This window comes from Pelodiscus sinensis, chromosome 7, assembly GCF_049634645.1.
Source record: "Pelodiscus sinensis isolate JC-2024 chromosome 7, ASM4963464v1, whole genome shotgun sequence".
Classification (NCBI taxonomy): domain Eukaryota; kingdom Metazoa; phylum Chordata; order Testudines; family Trionychidae; genus Pelodiscus; species Pelodiscus sinensis.
This window is the reverse complement of record NC_134717.1, coordinates 6,677,825-6,700,656: the sequence shown is the minus strand read 5'-3', so window position 1 is coordinate 6,700,656 and position 22,832 is coordinate 6,677,825. Positions and strand designations below refer to the sequence as shown.

Sequence of the window (22,832 nt, the reverse complement as noted above, 5' to 3'; positions counted from 1 at the left end):
CTTTTTTTCCCCCTCCAATTCTTCTGTTGGAAGAGGTTTTTCCAACATTTGGCCTGTCTAGACTGGGCCAAATGTCAGAAAAACCCCTTCTTTTGGAATCCCCCTTATTCTTAGTGGAACAAGGAATATAGGGGTTACCAAAAGAGCATGTTTGCTCTTCCAGTAAAAAAAAGCAGAAGAATAAATGCATCCCTGGATGCAGAAGAGTTTTTCCAGGATATCTCTGGAATCCTGGAAAAGCTCTTGCAGTCTAGCTGTACTCTCACTGGGTTGAGACAGGATGAGTGGGGTCTGGGGTGGGAATGAGGTATTTGGATGTGGAAAAGGGTGAGAGGTGCAAAATCTGGGAGGAAATTTGGATGCAAGAGGTGGAGGAGAAGGGGATGCTGGCTCAGGGAGGGGGCTCCAGGCTGGGGAGTGTTGGGGCCAGATGGAGGGTTATGGTACTAAGCAAGCCACAGGCTTGTGGCTGTGAGGGTGCAGGAATTTGGGTTGGGGTATGTGAGGGGCTCAGGGCAGGGGTTTCCAGTGTCTAGGCTTAGATCTAGGGTCTGGGGGGGGTGTTGCAGGAGTGTTATAATGCTGCAGCCAGATGGAGGCTTGTCCCCAATTGGGGATTTGTTGGCCAGGCTTCATTTTTAAATAAAATACTATGTCAAATACAAAAAGTTAAATTAAATTAATGGAGATTCCAGTTCTAGGAGATAGGCAAGGGACCTTGAAAGGTCATCGAGTCCAGTCCCCTGCCTTCACAGGACCAAGCACAATCCCTGACAAATTTTTGTCCCAAATCCCTAAATGGCCTCCACAGGGATTGAACTCACAACCCTGGGTTTAGCAGGCCAATGCTCAAACCACTGAGCTATCCCTCCCCGCAGTTTCTGCATTGTCTTTATTTATGAGAAGGGCGGGGAACCTGTTTTGAGTCGGGGGGGTCACTGACCCACAAAAAAGTCAGTTGGGGCCACACAAGGGAGATGCAAACTAAAAAAAACTCCTCCCAAAATCCCCCCAAGCCTCACTAATGTGACCCCAACTGTACTGGTGGGAGCAGGAGACTTGGTACTGGGGAAGGGTGCTAGTGGGTGCTGGGGCAGGAGACAGAGTGCTGCGGTGGAGGCAGGGTTCTGCAGCAGGGCACATGGGAGAAGGGACAGGGTGCCAGGGGGAGGGGACAGGGTTCTGCAGCAGGGGACATGTTACCAGTGGGAGTAGGGGATAGGGTGCCGGGGGGAGGGGACAGGGTGCCGGGGGGAGGGGACAGGGTGCCGGGGGGAGGGGACAGGGTGCCAGTGGGGGCAGGGAGTCCCCTGTGCCAGCCTCTTCCCAGGACTTCCCCCCGCCCGCAGAGGAGGGAAGCCCCTCCCCCGTGTGCCTCCTCCAGGGCCAACTCCCCCTCCCGCAGCGCAGGGAAGCGCCCGCACGCCCCTCCTCCGGGGCCAACTCCCCCTCCCGCAGCGCAGGGAAGCGCCCGCACGCCCCTCCTCCGGGGCCAACTCCCCCTCCCGCAGCACAGGGAAGCGCCCACACGCCCCTCCTCCGGGGCCAACTCCCCCTCCCGCAGCACAGGGAAGCGCCCGCACGCCCCTCCTCCGGGGCCAACTCCCCCTCCCGCAGCGCAGGGAAGCGCCCGCACGCCCCTCCTCCGGGGCCAACTCCCCCTCCCGCAGCGCAGGGAAGCGCCCGCACGCCCCTCCTCCGGGGCCAACTCCCCCTCCCGCAGCGCAGGGAAGCGCCCGCACGCCCCTCCTCCGGGGCCAACTCCCCTCCCGCAGCGCAGGGAAGCGCCCGCACACCCCTCCTCCGGGGCCAACTCCCCTCCCGCAGCGCAGGGAAGCGCCCGCACACCCCTCCTCCGGGGCCAACTCCCCCTCCCGCAGCGCAGGGAAGCGCCCGCACACCCCTCCTCCAGGGCCAACTCCCCCTCCCGCAGCGCAGGGAAGCGCCCGCACGCCCCTCCTCCGGGGCCAACTCCCCTGCCGCAGAGGAGGGAAGTCCTGGCACACGCCTCACCTGGGGACCATCCCCCTGCAAGTTCCGGCACGCCACAGACCTGAGGAAGGGAAGCAGCCAGCGCACTCCCGGAACCCCTGGAAGTGGCGCGCAGCTGCAGGACTTCCGTCCACCCCGCAAGAAGCCGGCACTACCTCCATTTTTGCTGGAGGTAGGTAGTGGGTCTTCTCAGGAGCGGGGTAATGGGGGAGGGGCCCGAACACCTCACGATCGACTGGTCAAGCCCTGGTGATTGACAAATTGGTGACCATGGCTCTAGAAGCTGGTGCAAACACTCCTTTTGGCCAGCATGTCTTTTTATAGCCCCAAAATATTCCTATCCACTAAACTAAAAATGAATACAGAGGAAAGGTGACCAAAATAAGATATTCCTTCACTTCACACACAATTGCAAAACCTTAGGAAGAGCAGTTAGTAATTTTATTTGCCAACTCCCCTCCCCCACAACTCTAATGCATTTATCTGTAGACCAAGGCCCAGGGCAACTAAAATTAAGAGTGAAATTGCACCTACTCAAGTCATTAGTGGTCTTAAGGATCAAATGTTCATGGTCACATTTTGCTAAAGAAAACCCCTCTCTGCACTACAAGTTAAGTGTGAAGACAGATACATGGAGACTGCTTTAATATAGGGTACCACCATGATATACAGGGATTTGGGAACAGCTCATCCAGAATCTAGAGAGGCCAGCCGATCTATCTGATGGCCGAGTCTCCCAGGAAAGCCCCTCTGTGCATCACTGCCTATAGAATAAAAGACTGGGCTAACAATCTCAACCAGTTCCTCATTAGTAAAAGAACATTGCTGCAAAAGGACTTCATTACCATAGTACTTTGGTCCAATGATTGGCCTGACTTTAAAATCAGAAAGCAGGCACAAGAATGGGTCAGAAAAGTGAAAGGCAAGAATATGTAAGGAACTATGCTGGCCCATATGGGGTTGATTAAACTTTTATATGCTCTACAAAGTAACACACAAACTATTTGCTTTTTGATAACATGTTGATCTGTCACAGTAAAGGTTAAGCTTAATAATTTACTAAGGGGAAAAAAAGTCTCAGTTACTTACTGCCACTTGTGCAGAATCCATGAACCTCAGCCCAAAGTAGTCATTTTCAATGAGGTCCAAATGGTACATGATCTGTTCAAACAGATGTTGGCCTTTGGCTTTTTTCTGGAATTGCAAAATAAATCAGCCTGTAACAGGTAGATTTTATTACTTCCTTTACCTTTTCAAGGCTAAGAATATACAAACTGAGTATGCCAAAAAACGTTTCAAACACAAACTTGGCAACATCTCTACAATAGTAGAGTTGCTGGCATTGGCAGAGAACCAAGTAAATGAAAATGCCTTCAATTTAGTACATGAAGATTTTTAAACCTATCTTTAAAAGTAGCCAGTGCCAAATGCCAATTATTTGGAAGTATTCAGCACTGCACTCTACAGCTTTGTTTCCTCCTACATGCCACTGAAGGCACTTTATACCATGAGATTGGAAACAAAGGTAGTTTCTGAGACTGCCTAATGCAGAGGTGGGGAACCTAAGGCCTGGGAACGGGATGCAGCCACTGAGGCTCCCACTCAGTAACAGCCCACGCTGGTGGTGCCGCACCCTCCTCCCCCAGTCCTCCTGTGGGGCTGGAACACACAAAAATCTAGTAGCCTTGCCCGCCCTCCCCCACCCCCCAAGGCTGTAGTGTGCAAGGAGAATATGGAGAGGGTCTTTGTCCTCCTCAATCAGGGGCCATATTAGTGAGTGTTTGGGTTTTTTCTTTATTTGCTTTTTGCTTCTCACTTCTGTGCGCCCCCCCGACTGATTTTTCTTTGGTCAGCAATCCTCAATCCAAAAAAAGGTTGCCCACCCCTGGCCGAATACATCAGGCAGTTTTCAAGGACACACATAGTGAAATGCTTAAGAAATACCTACTATTTGAAATCCAATATTAAAATCTTCACCTTTGAAGCAGATAAGGAAAAACACATATGAAAACTATATACTCTACAGTCACTCAGTCATCAAATCATTTCAAATGACAAAAGCAAAGCTACTCAAGCTACATTTCTCTTATGCACAGTGGAGTCTCATCAGCAAGTGATTTTACAACACTTACAAACATAGTGGAGAGATGTATTGTTTATCAACAGAAATATGTACCATTCACTCCTTGAATTGATTAGTTTGGTGAGTCATTTCATTATTTTTTTAAATTATTATCTCCATTACCAGCATACACAAAAACCACTGGCAAAATACCAAAAGCTACTCTTTAAAGAAATAGCTCAAGTTGCTAAGAGACACCAGTGAACATTACTTAACACATCATTTATAAAACCCAATCACTTCAAATGTCAAATATATACATAATCATAGAATAGCAACCTTATCTCTGATTCCAAATAAATACCATATTTCTCTAATACAAAGTATAAACATAAAACATCACTGAAAAAAATCAAACCTTTAAATTCCACATATTGGTGTCAGGTGATAAACTTCAAACAAGTCAAATTTTCACATATGTAAAAATGCGACACTCTCTCCCTATTAAATTCCTTTAACAATAATATTCTCAAGGAAATGGCGTTCATATGCAAATCTGACAGCATCTCCCTTGGCCTGAACAAGTTTGAACTTACTATAAAACTGGCTTTCCTTACATTCAAATCCTATTGACATCAAAAGCTAAATATGCAACAATTCCAGCCCGCTACATTAGCGCCAGGACTGCAAATGACAGGTAATTTTCTTTTTCCCCCTCTCCCTTCTTATTCTGAGTCTTTCCCTTCTTTTCTCCACTCAAGATCATCTCATCTGAAGAAGTGGGTTTTGCCCATGAAAACTCATGATATTATTATATAGGTGTATATTATCTGTTAGTCTCTTAAGAGGCCACAAGCCTACTCATTTTTAAAAGTTACAGACTATCACACACCTCCCCATACCCCAGATTATCAACATTTATTATCTGCTCAATCTTAACAAGTATTTCTCATTTATCCCCTGCAAGAAAAAAATATTTAGCTACAATATCAAAATAATAAAAATCCATTGGGAAAATCCATAGCTAAGAGTTAAGATTCTGATACTGTTGTGAAAGATATATTATTTTTATCAAGTACTAGGGGACAGTGCTCCCTGCTCGCTATGCTTGCCAAACCCCCTCTCCTGGGGTAGGCAGCCCCAGCTCTTCCCGCTCTGGCCACCGGAGGTGAGGGGGAAGGTTGGGCTGGACCCAGGCCACAGCTGGCCCAGCTCCCTCCCTCAGGCCACTGGGGAGCAGGCGTGGGGGGGAGAGAGAGGTTTGGGCCAGGCTGAGGCCGCAGCTGGCCTGGCCCTTGCCTTCTGGCAGGGAGGAGGAAGGGTGTGCAGCATCCGGCTCTCTCCCTCTGACCACAAAGAGGGAGGTCACACGGCTCCGGCCCCGCTGCCAGCAAGAAACAAGGCCACGTGGCTTCCACACACCCCCTTTCCCCCCAGACCACCATGGTCACTGCACATGTCCTATATGTCCCCCTTCCCCTCACCCAAGCCCCCACAAGGCTCTGCGGCTCCCATACACCTCCCCATACCACCAAGGGCACACAACTCCAATGCCCACTTTCCCCCAGCCAAGCTCCCACACGCTCTCTCCCCTCACCGAAGCCCCTATAGCTCCCATACCCTCTCCTCCCCCCTCCTTTACCCAGGACAGCCGAGGAGCCGCACAACTCAGTTTAAACTCTGGCAGCTGCCAGCCTACATGGCAGCTGCTGGAGGGACATCCAGTCCTGGGTCAGGCGCCGGCAGTGGGGGTGGAGGCTGACGGCAAGGCCTGTGGCGGGGTGCAAAGGGCCCTGCTGCAGAGCCCCAGTGTGTGTGGGAGGGGTGGGGGAGAGGGCCAGACTGGGGAGGCACCCTGGCCTTTGAGCCAGAGAAAAACATTCAAATGAGCTGATCACAGATAAAAAGCCACTGAATACAGTCTAATAATTTCTGCTACAAAATTGTCTTTGTTTTTAAAATAATTATTGAGAACTAGCTAGATTTCTTATTTGCAGAATTTCCTCCATCTCTGTTTCAGCCACTAAATTCCATACTTAAAAGAGCAAGCAGACTTTTTACTACCCTGTGGTACTCTGATCTTTAAATACCTGGCATTTAATTAAAACTGTAACCATGGTCCTGGGTTAAACGTCTCTTGCAATATGATTCAAACCTACATTATATACAGAAAGCTTAAGTTAAATATGACAGAAGCATACACCAGTGGTCCCCAAACTTTTCAGGGTCATACCCCTCCTTGCCCCTGTGCATGCTAGGGATGGTAAGAAATATTGTCAACTACATGATTAATCGATAAGTGGTAGCACTGCTACCACTCAATCCCGGCTCCTGCCAGGTCCGGCAACTAGCCCTGCTGCAGCTCTACAACACTACAAGCACTTGTACCGCAGAGCTGCAACGAGGGTTGATGCTGGGTCCCGGCACTAAGAGCTGGCACGTGGACAGGCTGGCTCAGTCCTGGCTCGTGCTGGGACCCAGCATCAACCCCTGCTGTGGCTCTGCACTAAGAGCACTAAGGGCCGGCAAGGGAGTTGATGCCAGGTCCTGGCGTGAGCCAAGCCAGCCTGCTAAAAAATTTCCTTGCTGGGGTGTGTGTGTGTGTTGCATGTAGTTGATAACGTTAACTGATAAACACTTGCTTATCGGTTAATTGATTACACCAGGGGTTCTCAAACTTTGTGATACCACGATCCCCCTCTAAGTTGCTCGCAACCCCCCCGGGGGTTAGGACCTACAGTTTGAGAAACGCGGGATTACACTATTACACCCCTAATAAATGCCCCCCTCCAGGGCTAGGTGTGAGATTGTGGATCCCAGGGTGGTGGGACGTGGACGTAAGGAGCCTGAGGCTGGGAATGAGGCCATGGCCAGGAGCTGAGCTGGGATGGAAGTGAGGTTGGGTGGTGCTCCCTCAAACATTGTTCATGCCCATACGGGTCACACCCCACAGTTTGAGGCTCTCTCACCTAGACACTAATTTCAGGCCACCATGCACTTTCGTAACTCCTTTCTTACCAAGTCTCAGGACATGGAACAGCAAGCAATCTCACATATATGCACAGCAATAATCAAGTTTCTTCTGTTTCAGATAATAAGATTCACTACCACCAAAAATGTATTAAACATTGATAAAATTGCTCCGAACAACTTGGTTAGAATTCTTGAACCAATTGTAAAATACTTTCTTCCACATTTAATATATTTGAACCAAGGTCCTTTCTTCCAAAACAGAACACCACTAAGTTATTTATATTGTATCTTAACAAGTGGGTGTTTTCTGCTGCATAAACAACAGGAAAGACAGGCTCAAAGTGGAATAAATACAGCCTTTGGAAAAGGTGAAGTTACCAAAGGCATCGGCTCACACAAGGACCTTGTGCCTGGTCTAAAGCCAAGGGAAAGCTTCCATGTTCTTCCATATATATATTTTTAAGCTTTATAACTCTTACAGCTGAATGAACAGGTAAGGAGAGCCCTTTATCTAAGATGTCAGTTTGACTCTGGCTCAGGTTGTAAAAGCTTTTACTGAGCAAAAGCTACTCAGTGACACTTGAAATTCATGGATGTTTATTTCCCAGTGGATGGATTCCTACATCACAAGTGGCATCTATTGTGCCAGTCTAAGCAGGTAAAGACCAAATGGACAGAGACAGAATTACACAGGAGGCAGTCCCTCTCTGACTTAATCACTGGGACTGTCAATCCACCATCCCTCACACACAGTTTCATGTAAACTTATACTGAATACATAAATGGGTATTTTACTTTCATAAAAGTTAAACAAATTTTGAAGTTTTAGTTGAAAACTACATTCCTGGGAGATACACCTACATTCCTAAAGGATGTAGCTGTCTATATTTAACTAATGGAGGCCAACCCATCACAAAACTCTGCAATAAGTTCCTTTTTATGGGTTTACATAAACTTACTTGTGTTCAATAAAACTGTCATTTCCAGCACACACTAAAGAAATCAAAGATGCATTTCCATTTAAGAGACTATAGGGTAACAATTCAGTTGTAGAAAACACTCAATTTTGTATAAGTGGTATTTTGATCTCACTGTTATCTTGTGTGTTTTGGCAGAGCTGAGTTTACCTCAAAGGACAAGCAGTTAAGCACTTTCAAGTTGCTTAATGATTTCCAATAAAATATTAACCATCTAACCCACAAACAGACCTAAATTTGTGACTGGTTCTGCCTCCAGGGGACAAATTAACCTCCTCATGCACATGTAATTGTTTGAAATCCCAACACTTGATTAATGTAGATTATTAAACTAGGCTGGAGGTAAAAGGAAAAAAAAACCCTCTTAACAGCACGGAATTCGGTGTGTGGGCTGGACTAATATAAATCTTTAAATGTGCAGAGCGTCTAAGGGCTGGTCTACATTTGAAATTTATCAAAATAGCTATTTTGGAATACTGTTCTGTGTGGATGTGCCTCTTCCAGAATAGAGTGCCTTTTACTGCTTTGGGTTAATCCATCCAGGGCAAGGGTGGCCAACTTGTGACTCTTCTGAAGTTAATATGCGGCTCCTTGCTCAGGCACTCACTCTGGGGCTGCAGCTACAGGTGCCAACTTTCCAGTGCTCAACTCGTGTCTCCACCTCCTTCTCCAAGCATATTGCGCTCTTGCTCCTTCCCTCCCCAACAGAGCCTTCTGAGTGCCATGAAACAGCTGATTACAGTGGGCAGGAGGCATGGGGAAGGAAGAGGAAGCACTGATCAGTGGGACTGCTGGTGGGGAAAAGATGCTGGAGATGGAAGGAGGCGCCTGATGGGGACTGCTTGCAAATTACTGTAGCTCTTTGGCAATGGACATAGCTAAACTGTGGCGCCTTCTCAGGCTCAGGATGGCCACTGCATAACACTTTTCAGTATGGAGTAAAATATATGATCAAAAGACCTCTGTTTAAGACCAGTTAATGCATATGAAGTTTCAGGAAATAAAGTTTCCACTCTTCCTCTTCCTGTCAGAAATACAAAACAGTCTAACAGTGATATGTTCTAGAACAGGTTTTATCTCCTCCTCCACAGCCACTCAACATGTAGGAAATCCCATGCTGGAATTTTAATTAGACTAAGGATGTCAAGTATCAGTTAATTTACTAGTTGAGTAGTTGATGGAATTTCCATTGACTACTTGCCTAGTCGACAGGCACGTCCGCTTTCCTCCTTTGAAATGTACAAGAGCCCCTACTTGGTCTTTTGAACATTTCAAAGGAGGAATGTGGAACTCTGCATGCAGGTTGGGGCCAGCAGGAAATCCCACCGACTCCGGGCTGCACGCAGCGTGCCAGCTTTGAAATGTACAAGTGTCCCAAGTGGGGGCTCTTGTGCATTTCAAAGTGGCAGGGCAGCATGGAGCCCGGGGGTCAGTGGGAGACTCAGACCCTATGCTGAACCCATACGTTCTCCACATTAAACTAGTTCAAATTCTTCATTCCAGCCTGCATTTCCACCATTTTCTTTCTTCCCTAGCAATCAAAGGCAGACTGTTAGAAGCCAGAGAGTCCAATAAGTCATCTGAAGAAGCCAATGAGCAGTGTTACTGTGGAAAGCAAGCACTTGTGCTAACTGCCAACAGCACCCTATGAATACTACACATAGCTGCAGAAGTACAGTATGGCCATCTGCAGTTACTGTTCTCCTGGACAGAGTGACTGTGATGGTGACTTGGACTAAGGAAGCACAAACACTGGAAAGTTGATAAGTCATTTCTTAAAAGGTAACAAAGTAACTTTCCTGGCTAATAATGAGAAGCCTGTAAGAGTGTCTCAAAAGAGGCAAGGAAGAGGAATAATAGATTTCTTCTGAAAAGAAAAAAAAGTAACTTACACCTTCACCATTACATTTAGGCACCTGGTTGATAAGTCTGACAACTAAGATTAATTGAAGTTCCTCATAGAATCAAAATTGTTATTATAGGCATTTGCCTGTAAGGCCAGCACCAGCTGCAGAAAGACTATTGTTCTAGTTGTGTACAGACACTATATTTTATTATTTCCCATTTCAGCTATGCTTATGAAGTGTGTAAGTGGGGGGGGGGAGCATTTTTGGCCCCAGGTAAAGTATCTTACACACAGAACAGCATTGGACATGTTAATTATATTATTTCAACAACCTTTACAGAGGCGCATTATTTTACCACTTGTTCTAAAAGTCTTTAGTCATTTTTGACATCTTTATAAATGCAATATTTCTAATATTTAAAAAAATCAAAGTAACTCTGTCTCAAATATTGGAGAAGGGATTATTCTCCACCCACATTCTCTCACCACTGCCACAATACTCTACACTCAAGCAATCTGGGGCTTTCCCTAGACTGCCCAATGCGATTTTAACATTCTTAACATCTATAAGAGAAAGTTCATTTACTTTAAGACACAAGATGCAGAGCAATCACTCTTGACCAGTGGCTCCAACCTGATGTACTGTAAAACAATTACTAAAGTCAGCATCTCTCAGGATCTAACCATATGTTAAGAGAGTTTCAATGAGCCATGGTTTTTAAACCTTGGGACTGTTCAAACTCAAACCAGCCATCACTGGCATAGCTAAGTACAAACTAAAGGGAAGTGAATGGCAGCAATCACCTCCTAGACACGGAAGAGTGGTTCACTGTGTGGTGGGAGAGCTGCATGGAGCCTGGCACAGCAGTCTTACAGCAGCCACAACCCAGGCAGTAGTGCTCAGCTGGCAGCTGGCAGGCAGTGCAGGGCTAGATGAGGGGAGCGGGGTAGGCACTGGGGGTTGGGGGAGCAGGGCTAGTGCTGGGGGAACCCGGGGGTTGGGGGCTCTAAGAGGTGGGGGCTGGCACTGGGGCATTCAGGGTGGGGAGCTGGCACTGGGGGGTTCTGGGGATGGGGCTAATATTAGGGATTGGGGGCTAGCACTGGGAGGGAGGAGAGCAGTGGGGCTCTGGAAACAGGAGGCTGGCATTGAGAGGTTCGGTGGAGGTGGGATCTAAGGGGTGGGAGGCTGGCACTGAGGGGGACTGAGTACAGGGGACTCTCGGGTCAGTGGCTGGAGGGGGGGAGGGGGTTGAGAGGTGGTGGCCTCTAGGGGTTAGGGCTGGCAACGGGGGGCCAGCATGTACTAGCCATACAGTGACTGCTGGAGCTGAAGCCAGCTGTTTGCGGCGTCCCTGGGGGCCGGGGCTTTTGGTGGACCAGTAACATTTTATTTGCATACTTATTATTTGCATGACAACTGCAGAGAACTGGAAACATTTTATTTGCATATTTGTTATTTGTATAATGAATATGCAAAAGTGCAAATAAAATGTTACCAGTCTGCCAAAAGTTTGTGAATGGGTTTGCCAGTCCGCAGTATAAACCAGGTTGGGAACCGCATGTCTAGTACATGCCAAGAGTACTCTCTCTTCTCATATATCAGATAGAAAGCTGCTCAGTGAAAAGGTAGCCAAATTTCAGAAACCATTCTCATGTCTTTGTATATCACTCCCATTAACTGAATTAAATGAGTTTAGCTTCTCCCTCAATTTGCATGCATAGGACACTGAAATGAAAATATGGGTGTTGCTAAGTTAGACCTGCTCTGCCACCACACACTAGCCCAGTGAAACACATTTAATATTTACAGCACAATGATATTTCTATGAACATGCTAAGTGAAAGCACTAACCACTGCATTATCTTTTCAATTAGAGACTAACAGATCTGGGTTAGGAGCTATGACAAATAGGCATAACTTTACCCAGCTCTTACAAAATAAAGAACTCAACCTGACAGATGCAAGTCAATAGTGTTTAAAAAGCAGCTGTCTCTTTCATACCGGTAAGTCCACACTGACATCAGTTCCATCCAGCAATGATACTCGACAAGTGATGATGGATTTTGCATCTCCAGCTGCAGGGATGTGGGTGACAGCTCTTTGGGCCTCTCGCAGTCGCTCCTTCTCCACATGCTTGCGCATAGACCGACGTCCCAGCGTTCGTCGAAAGAAACGCAACATCTTTGCTACAGAGCCCCAAGACAAAGAATGAAGAGACAGATGTTAACACTTCAAGAAAGTGAAAAAAATTAAGACTGCACTTAAAGAAGTCTTCAATTTTCCAGGGGTCACAAGGCAGTTACAGACTCAAATTCAATTGAATTGCTTAGGAATCTGGATGCCTAACTCCCTTTTGCTCTTTAGGAAATCCCAATTTAGTGAAATGCTGACCGTTTCAGAGATTGGTTCCCAGGACCATATTATTTAGACAAAGTGCTTTAAGCGGTGGTGAACAATCTGCAGTCTGCCATGTTGCCCATCGGGGTGTGGCCCACGAGACATTGTTTATCAATGCCCAAGAGCAGGGATGCCAGATTCTACTAGTTTCATCCACATAGGTTTTTTCCTACCAATATTACTGAAGTGGCACACACACAACGCAAGGGCATATGAAGCGTGTGCTGATGCACACAACACTGACTGTGACGAGTGTACTCCCACTGCATGCAACCAAAATGCTGATATGGTTCAATAGGCTCACCTCACAAATTCTAGGTACCTAAGCACAGTTAGCAAAACTACCCTATCTTGGGAGACTGTCTTGGTTATTACAATTTTGCAGACAGTTCACAAGCCTAAATTTCCCATCACTGGCTTAAAGTAAAGTATTTTAGGAAGCCCAATGACTCCTTTTTCAGGACTCACATAGTTAACAGTCGTCTTGTATCAGTGGCCACCAACCAGTAGATCGGGACCAACCGGTAGATCTCGGAGCCTCAGATAGGTGATCCTGACTGGTTTGGCCGGGAAGCTACCAAGCGCTGGCACTACAGTTGCCCCTCCACTCACTGTCATGCTGTTCCTGCCCTCTGCCTTGGAGCTGCCCCCCTGGAAGCTTTGTGCTTGCTGTGCAGGGTGTGAGAGGGAGAAAACGGAGGGCACTGATGAAAGGGTATCCCTCCTGCCCCACTTCTGTACCCTATCTCCACACAGAGAGAAAGAGAAGGAGGGAGCTTGGCAATGCAAATCTCTGTCACACTCACCCAGTGTGTGTGTCTGTCATTCTCACAAACACACACTGTCCTTCACTCTCATCACCAGACCCAACAGATCCATGGGGGGTGGTTGTTACTTCTTTTACAGCTTGCAAAGTGGGTTATTTTTGGTTTTGGACTAGTCTGTGCATTTCATCATTTTCATTTCTCTCTTATGCTTACATTTAATTTGTTGAGTACTGAGTTCTCAAATGCCCAACCTGTCATGGCTGGAGTAATTATCCCAATGGTAACTGCTGCTCCTGGAAGTGGCTGGCATGTCCCTGCAGCCACTGAGAAAGGCAGGGCAGGGGGTCTCCACATGTTGTCTTTGCCAGCAGACACTACTCCTGCAGCTCCCATTCATCAGGGAACCGTGGCCAGTAGAAGCTATGGGCTCAGTGCCTGTAGATGAGGGGCAGCACATGGGGCCATTGCTGTACATGCCAGATGCTTTCAGGAGTGGTGAAGGGCCAGGGCAGGAGCAAGTCTGCATTAACCCCATTGCTCCACCATCCAGAAGCTATCTCAGTTAAATGGTGCCCAGCCAAAGCCTGCATCCTAGACCCCTGTCATAGACCTGAACCCCCTCATACATCCAACCCCCTGCCCCAGACGTGAGTGCCCTTCCATCCAAACTCATTCCCAGAGCTTGCACCCTGAAAGCCCTCCTGGATCCCAATCCCCCACCCTGGGCTAAGCCTGGAGCCCCTCTCACACTCCAAACTCCTTGGCCCAAGACCAAGCCTCCTTGGCCCAAGCCTGCACCCCGGCCCTCTGCCCCAGCCTGGCGAAAGTGAGTGAGGATGGGGGAGGAAGGGGCATGGAGTGAGCAGGGTGAGGCCTCAGAGAAAAGGCGGATCAGCATCAAGGCCTCAAAGAAGGGGCAGGAAGGAAGTAGGGCAGGACATTTGGGTTTGAGGTAGATCTTAACTTGCACTTAAATTAAAAAGTGACCTTGTGGTTTAAAAGGTTGGAGACCACTGTCTTATATCCATGGCACTCCAACTTATTTGATGTCCCTAAATTAGTTACACTTTCTCCCAGGCTATTTTCCTGATTGATATACTCCCCCTTTTCATGAGGAACAAATGACGGACAGTTCTTCATAACATTCTTTGGATTTAGTGCAAAATTCCAATGTATAAACAAATGAGGGTGTGTGCACACATTTACCCCCTTTCACTCACAGAAACACCTGTTTAAGGTGGGTGAGTGCCTAAGCCTTTTGAACTGGCAAACCCCACCTAGGCTGCAAGCTCCGATCTATAACACACACACAATCCCCTCAGGGACTTTGGTCACAACAGAGAATTTAAGTTAATTGTAAACTTGGGCCTCCATTCTGTAAGCTGATCTGCAAGGTGGAAGCCTGAACCTTAGCACAACCCCAGTGACTACAATTATGCTCCATGCAGGGATTTAGTAGTTTGGAGCCAAGGAAACCTAAAAGTCAATCCAGTTTGTAGGATGATCTGGACCATAAATCACATGAAAGGTGTAGGCAATATGCAGCATAGGTAATCGCCAGTCTATGCTACAACGTGAAAACGTTTGTAACTAGTTCATGATATAAAATGCAGGACAATGTAGCACTATAAAGACTAACAAGATGGTTTATTAGACGATGAGCTTTCGTGGGCCAGACCCACTTCCTCAGATCAAAGTGGGTCTGGCCCACGAAAGCTCATCATCTAATAAACCATCTTCTTAGTCTTTAAAGTGCTACATTGTCCTGCATTTTGCTTCAGCTACACCAGACTAACAGGGCTACATTTCTATCACTAGAGTTCATGCTATGTCTCCTCTGCAGACAGGTTCCATAGCGTTTGTATCAGCGGGGTCGCCGTGTTAGTCTGAATCTGCAAAAGCAGCGAGGAGTCCTGTGGCACCTTATAGAGTCCAGGGGTGTCCAAACTTTTTTCCACGAGGGCCAGATTTGATGAAGTGAACATGCGTGAGGGCTGACCATTTTGCCTGACATTCTTGGAACCATTAAAATTAAATGCAAATTAACTATTTTAGGCAACGTTTATTGCAAACGGCATACTTTTCATTTCGTCCCATGGATGACCAATCTAAACAGGTGTTAAATCACTCTGCCTTTCATATCTGAAGGCCAGATGAAAAAAAAAAATCCAGGAAGCTGAAATATATGTCAGGAACATTGTAAAGTACATGACATATTATTGGTACTAAAGGTTGTCTGTCAACTTTTAAGTTCAAAAAATATGAACAGGAACATAACACCCAGTATCCATGTTGTGTCCAAATATATTTATAACTGATTGAGACCAACTGACATTAACTGAGATGTTACAATGTATTCATCTCAGTACGTATGGATTCGTTGGGGGCCATAAAAGATAGATATTGCCCAATTACCCGGGGGGCCGTATGAAAGCGGAACACGGGCCGCAGTTGGCCCGCGGGCCGGACTCGGGACCCCCCAGTCAGTGGGTGACACGGTTGTAACACGCACCAGCCACGCGCACCCTGCACGAGTCATTCCTGAGCCAAAGCAGCCGGCTCCCCAGCCGAGCGCGCGCCCCGGGTCTCCTCTGCCCGGGCTTGCCCGCCGCGAGCTTCCAGGTGCGCAGGGAACCCCGCGGCGGGAGAGCTTTTCCACCCGTGACCCCCCCGCTCGCAGCCCCGGGGGGGGGGGGGGCCCGGCTCGCGCTGTGGCAGGGAACGCGGCGCTCGCCAGGCGGGGCCGGGGGAGCCGCGCAGGCACCGAGCCCTCAGGGGGCGCCCAGAGCCCGGGCCGGACACGGGGGGGGGGGGAGGGGCGCTTTCCTCAGCGCGCCCCACGCGGGCCGTTGGCCCCGCCCCCACCCGCTTCTCTCCCGGGATTACCCCCCCCGCGATGACGAGGCCGGGGGGGGGCGCCCCCTACCATGCGGGAACCCGAACCCCCCTCTCACCTGCTGCCCGGCTCGGGAGCGGAGGCCAGCCCGGCTGCGGCTCCTCAGCACTGGGGGGGCGGGGCGGGGCGGGGCGGAGCAAAAATGGCCGCTCGGCCCCGCCCCCGCCTCCCTTAAAGGGACTGAGCCCACCCGCCCGAAAGTGTCAGCTCGTCCTTAAAGGGGCAATGCCGCACTCTCCGGGACCCAGGCAGCGTCCCCTCTCCTTAAAGGGGCAATGCCTCACTCTCCGGGACCCAGGCAGCGTCCCCTCTCCTTAAAGGGGCAATGCCTCACTCTCCGGGACCCAGGCAGTGTCCCCTCCCCTTAAAGGGGCAATGCCGCACTCTCCGGGACCCAGGCAGCGTCCCCTCTCCTTAAAGGGGCAATGCCTCACTCTCCGGGACCCAGGCAGCGTCCCCTCCCCTTAAAGGGGCAATGCCGCACTCTCCGGGACCCAGGCAGCGTCCCCTCTCCTTAAAGGGGCAATGCCTCACTCTCCGGGACCCAGGCAGCGTCCCCTCTCCTTAAAGGGGCAATGCCTCACTCTCCGGGACCCAGGCAGCGTCCCCTCCCCTTAAAGGGGCAATGCCGCACTCTCCGGGACCCAGGCAGCGTCCCCTCTCCTTAAAGGGGCAATGCCTCACTCTCCGGGACCCAGGCAGCGTCCCCTCCCCTTAAAGGGGCAATGCCGCACTCTCCGGGACCCAGGCAGCGTCCCCTCCCCTTAAAGGGGCAATGCCGCACTCTCCGGGACCCAGGCAGCGTCCCCTCCCCTTAAAGGGGCAATGCCGCACTCTCCGGGACCCAGGCAGCGTCCCCTCCCCTTAAAGGGGCAATGCCGCACTCTCCGGGACCCAGGCAGCGTCCCCTCCCCTTAAAGGGGCAATGCCGCACTCTCCGGGACCCAGGCAGCGTCCCCTCCCCTTAAAGGGGCAATGCCGCACTCTCCGGGACCCAGGCAGCGTCCCCTCCCCTTAAAGGGGCAATGCCGCACTCTCCGGGACCCAGGCAGCGTCCCCTCCCCTTAAAGGGGCAATGCCGCACTCTCCGGGACCCAGGCAGCGTCCCCTCTCCTTAAAGGGGCAATGCCGCACTCTCCGGGACCCAGGCAGCGTCCCCTCTCCTTAAAGGGGCAATGCCGCACTCTCCGGGACCCAGGCAGCGTCCCCTCTCCTTAAAGGGGCAATGCCGCACTCTCCGGGACCCAGGCAGCGTCCCCTCTCCTTAAAGGGGCAATGCCTCACTCTCCGGGACCCAGGCAGCGTCCCCTCTCCTTAAAGGGGCAATGCCTCACTCTCCGGGACCCAGGCAGTGTCCCCTCCCCTTAAAGGGGCAATGCCGCACTCTCCAGGACCCAGGGAGCGCCCCCTCCTCTTAAAGGGGCAATGCCGCCGTCTTTGAGGCCCACGGGGAGCCACCCACCAGCGGCCCACAGAACAGAGGGTCCCTTAAAGATTAAAACAGAGTGTGGTGACCCTTTGAAGAGCAGCCACGTTCATCTGGAGATAAGCCCCCCGAGCTGCCCCTCACTGCAGTGCCTGAGGGGAGCTGGCCGGAGCTTACAGCCTAGCAAACGAGTTAGTCTTTACAGTGCCGGCCGCCCCCTCCTTGTTTCTGCTGAAGCCGACTTGCAAGACTGCCCCTCTAATTCCTTCTTAAAGCTAGCTGCCCATTAAAGGGGCAATGCTTCTAGCTGGAGGGCCCACCGAGATGATTTCCTTAGAGGCTGTGCCACTCCCCAGAGGATGCCTAGAGAGCAAGCTCCGTTTAAAGGAGCATTGCCACCCCCACAAGGGCCCCTTAAAGCACCATACAGTGGTTGGGAATAGGAGGTAGGTAACAGGTACCTGCTCTCTTAAAAGGGCCCTCATTGTAGCATGCTTTGAGCAAGACAGGACACCAGCCTGAATCACCTGAGAGAGCATAAGAGTGACCACACAAGCTCAGACCAGAAGTCCATCTAGACCAGTACCCTGTCTGCCAACAGTGGCCAATGCCCCGGACCCAGGGGGAGTGAACAGGGAAACTTCAAGCAATTCTGCTCGTCACTCATTCCCAGCCTTGGGCTGGCAGGGGTGGTATCCCTACCTTCTGTTTACCCTGGCTAATAAGTGTTGGATCTAACCTCCATGAATTTATCTAGTTATTTCTTGAGCCCTGTTAAAGTCCTGGCCTTCACCACCTCCTCCAGCAAGAAGTTCCACAGATGAGGCTGTGTGATGAAAAATTTCCTTTTGTTTTAAACCTGCTCTGTATTAAGAACTAAGGGTCACCAAATAAAATTAAGTTATGGGAAGGTTCTTACATTATGAGAGTCTAGAGCAGTGCCAGTAGTGCTGGGGAGAGAGACTGGAGGAGCAGGGGGCACTCCCTCCTTTAGATAAAGGTCCCCTCCCTTGGGTCATGCCTCAGGCTTGCAGAGTCTGGGAGAAGGTGCTCTCTCCCCTTTAGGCACATGTTAACTCTGAAGCCTAATTAGGACACTTACAGCTGTCCCAGTGCACCTCCCACTTCTCTTCCCTCGCTCCACCCTGGTGGCAATGACAGCAACTCACCATTGTTCATGTCCAGAAAAAGCAGATAAGCAGCCTGAACAGAGCTCTCCAGTCTCAGTTAGACATGGATCAAAGGAATGACAATAGACAGCAACATCAACCCCATCCATTCCAAAACCATGAGTCAGGCCACAATAATTACAAGTTTTTTTTTAAGAAGGAAAGAATGTTTTAAACTTACCTTCTTCCTCTTGAGTCTTTAGGATTCTCCTTCCCCTCATGTGGGTTAGATACTTTAAAGAAAATAAAATGAAAGCCGAGATTCTCACATAGTCATGTCTCCAGGAGCTGGAGCTTTAAGAAACACGCCTTATATCAAAGATGGTAATACTGATGGTGGGATGGGGGAAGGATCTGCCTTCTCTCCTCCCCCATCAGGGTAAGCAGGTTTCTCTCCTCTACTGCTTGCATGAGCACATCCCCTCTGATTCAAACTACTTTAAACACTGGCTTTTAGGCAAGACAGTGACCCACATATAAGGATAAGATTGTTGCAGAGGCCACGGATCCTTTGACTTTCAGTGACCTGTGACATTTTCCACTTCAGCAGATGACAGGGGGTACCCAGAGCTGTCAGCCACCATGAGCAGCGGGGAGACCCCAGATACTCAAGCTGCCTCACCAATGGGTGCTGATTCCCTCTTCTTTTTCTCCTCCATTGCTTGGGCTTCACTCATCCCCTTCCCCAATTATTTTCAGTAAGAGAGAGAGGCTTCTGTGAATTTTCATTCATTGCCCATGACCTGTCTGTGACTTTTACTAAACATCATGACAAAATCTTAACCTTACCCATGTTCAATGCAGCAGAGTTGGGGAAATACCCTTTGCACCCCTCCTGATCCCTCTACTTTGCTTTCATCAAAGGAGTGATGCCTTTTGTGGAGTAGAATCAACACCCAAAAGAACGACATTGCTCAAACAAGAGCACAGGAGCCTCTGTTCTCTCTCAAAAATGCAGTGTCACTGAAGGTTGTGACAAACAATGAGCAACAGGCCACAGATCCTGTTAAAAGGGTGGAAAGGGGGTTTAGAGTATTAACAACTCCAAGCTGATTGATTTATAAGTGCAATGTCAACCATACATTGGCCTTGAGGAGATTTAGTGATACAAAAGGCGGTCATGAATTCAGGCCTATTTTCATCAATGACTTGGATAATGTAAGGGAGATCAAGCTCATAAAATTGGTGGATGCCACCAAGCTGGGAGAGGGGGCAAATGTTTTGGAGGCCAGGATTAAAACATTCACAAAGACCCTAGTAAAATGGAGAATTGGTCTAAAATCAGTAACATTAAACTCAACACAGACAAGTGCAAAATACTGTGCTTGAGGAAGAAAAGTAATGCGCCAACACAAAATGGGAATATCTGACACGAAGGGGAGGACAACATAGGTGCCTTCCTCCTGCCCTACTTACTCTCCTCCTCCATGGTCTTTTCAGTCTCCTCTCTCTCACCTGCCCCCTCATTCCTCTCTGCCATCTTCTTCTTTCATGTTTTGCAACTGCTCTCGCTTTCCTCCCAGACTGCTTTCCAACCTCCCAATTCCACCAGTTCCTGCTGACTCCCTCCCTCTCTCCCCCCCAATAGACCAGAATCATTTCATCCATAGGATGGTTCAGGGCAACTGCCCCAGGCACCACGCTTTGGAGGGCCCCGCAGCACCACAACTGTCCTATGGATATGCCTGGTACAGTGCGGCAGCAGGGTGCCCCCCCCCCACTCACCAAGGTGGCAGGAGCTGGAGCTGCCCGACAGCCTGCTCTGGCCACCACCCTTTCCCAGCATGCTGCACTTGGTGGCTCCACAGCAGCAAGAAGCAGAGTGCTTCAGCCCCAAAGCACTCTGCGTTGCAGGAGCAGGAAAGGGGTCTGGCAGAAGGGGTGGAGTGGGGAGGAAGCAGAGGTAGGGCAGGGCCTGTGGGAGGGGTTGCATCAGGCCCCATATCTTGGGCACGGGGGGACTTTCCCCAGACCCCGCAGCCCCTAGGAACACCTCTTCACTAAACAGCTAGGTACCTAAAAGGCCCTCAGAACTGTAGTTGCTGGGCCCTTGCTGCATGAGTTCCCTTAGAGGAACTTTTTCTCGGGGCATCAGTATGATCACGGAACACGTGAACAGACGAATTGGGGAAAGGGGGCTGCAGGTGAATTTAACTTCCTTAGAGGCACGACCTGACACTAGAGCTGTGTAAAGGTAAATGCCACTGGGAGCTGGCCATTTGCCTCCCATGCAAAAGTCAGCTCAACCTCAGTCACCACATTTTAGATGGATCAGCACTTTACCCTCTTTTTTTTTTTTCAAAGCACCAAATATTAACCAGTGAATAGGCCTAAGGAATTACATGGACATTCACAGCCACAGAAGGTTTGTGTGCCATTTACTAGAGCTGGTAATTGCTCCAAGAGGCCTTGAGGGTAAGAAGTCTTGCAGCTGACTTATTTGTAGGGTGAAAGAAAAGGAGTCTCTGAAACAGGAGAATGGAAGCATCCGTCCATGCTGCAATTAAAACCCACGTCTGGCCTGTGCCAGCTGACTCAGGCTCACGAGATTCGGGTGAAGGGGCTGTTTAACTGAGGTGTAGCCACTGAAGCTCAGGCTCTAGGACCCTATGAGGCACCTGAAGCTGGTGCCCGAGCCCAAACATCTGTGCTACACATCTTTACCGTAAGTCCGAGCCCTGCAAACCTGAGTCAGCCAGCACAGGCCAGGTGTCTGAGCAGCAGATGTATCCTACATGGGGGCTTACTTTGCAAGACAAATACAAAGATATATTCTCCATTTACGTGCTACATAAGACCACAAAAATACGAAGTGTTACCCAACATAAAGCCATATGCATCAGTGTTTATTACACACACATTATGTAATGTATGAATGTTGGGTAATCCACTGCTACCTGGAATGTGGTATCCAAATCAAGGTCAAGGAACGTACAGGATGGGAGGGAACAGAAAGTCTAGTGCAGGAGTTTTCAAGCTTGGATTGCAGACCCACCAGGGAAAGCCCCTGGCAGGCTTGTGATGCTTTGTGTACTTTAAAGCTCCACAGCTACAGAACCTCACAGCTCCCACTGGCTGCGGCTTGTCGTTTCCAGCCACGGGGAGATGGGAGAAGCAAAAATCTTCTGGTCTTAGGTGCATGGAACACATGTGCACCCACAATGGGATGCACATAGGAACTATTACCTGAAGCAAAACTCTTCTGCTGAATCATATTCATGTCAGTCGCTAGAAAAATGTATAAAGTTGCAAAATTTCTGATAAGACATGGTCTTGTGTATACAAACTAGGATAGGCTTTTGGGAAGGTCTCTCTGGAGACAGGGACCCAGAAGCTAAGACAGAATGGTCCTTCGGGCAGAAATGGTAGGAACAAAGCAAACGACTGGGAAGGGGGGGGGGGGGGAGGAGTAACTTAGGCTGACATTTTTGTCATGTTATTTCAGCAATGAAGCAAATCCTAGAAAGGTGATGCTTCCTGGATGCTAGTATGCACTTTGTACTGAGTGAAAGGGATGTGGTCTGCTCACACTGCCCACAGGAAACACACGCGCATTTTGAAAACTTGAATGGGAGGAAAAGGGGAAACCCAGTTTCTCCATGGCTGTGTCTAGACTGGCCAGTTTTTCTGGAAAATCAGCCGCCTTTACGGAAAAACTTGCCAGTTGTCTACACTGGCTGCTTGAATTTCCGCAAAAGCACTGACTTCCTACTGTAAGAAATCAGTGCTTTTTGCGGAAATACTATGCTGTTCCCGTTCGGGCAAAAGTCCCTTTTGCACAAAACTTTTGCACAAAAGGGCCAGTGTAGACAGCTGAGATTTGTTTTTTGCAAAAAAGCCCTGATCACGAAAATGGAGATCGGGGCTTTTTTGCACAAAAGTACGTCTAGATTGGTACGGACGCTTTTCCGCAAAAGCGCATCGTTATAACACGAACTCCGCGCCAATCTAGATGCTCTTTTCCGCAAATGCTTTTAACGGAAAACTCTTCCGTTAAAAGCATTTCCGGAAAATCATGCCAGTCTAGACGTAGCCCATGAGAAACTAATCAATTTCACTTTGCTCTGTAGTTCCCAAGTCATCAATAAATGCAGAGCAATTGATTGATCCATCATCTTTGCAAAAACACAATGCTTTCAGCTCACAGGTATCTAGACCACACAGCTGCTACTCTATTTGCACTCTGGCATACATCTTGGCATGCCATATCTCACAGAAGACAATGTCCTCCTAACACCAGCCCCCCTTTCAATCTCTCCCAAAACTGAATCCCTTCCTAATGCCTCTCCTAGTGTCCAATCTCCATCACCACTGACAAATACT

The 22,832-nt window shown here is 49.2% G+C and overlaps 1 protein-coding gene across 4 annotated transcripts in view; it reads right to left on the bottom strand.

The window, feature by feature from the left end:
• EPB41L5 (erythrocyte membrane protein band 4.1 like 5) overlaps positions 1-16,106 on the bottom strand; it is a 109,054-nt gene extending 92,948 nt beyond the window's left edge. For 3 of the 4 annotated variants that reach the window (XM_075933065.1, XM_075933067.1, XM_075933068.1), the window contains exons 1-3: positions 15,973-16,106; positions 11,856-12,040; positions 3,082-3,186 (exon numbers count right to left, since the gene is read on the bottom strand). In XM_075933065.1, the coding sequence (XP_075789180.1) occupies positions 3,082-3,186; positions 11,856-12,035 (285 nt within the window). In that variant the 5' untranslated portion in view covers positions 12,036-12,040; positions 15,973-16,106. Of the gene's footprint in view, positions 1-3,081; positions 3,187-11,855; positions 12,041-12,719; positions 12,866-15,972 lie in introns of those variants that run through there. The other variant, XM_075933066.1, reaches the window with a different exon arrangement.
• Between the last annotated feature and the right edge of the window lie 6,726 nt (positions 16,107-22,832).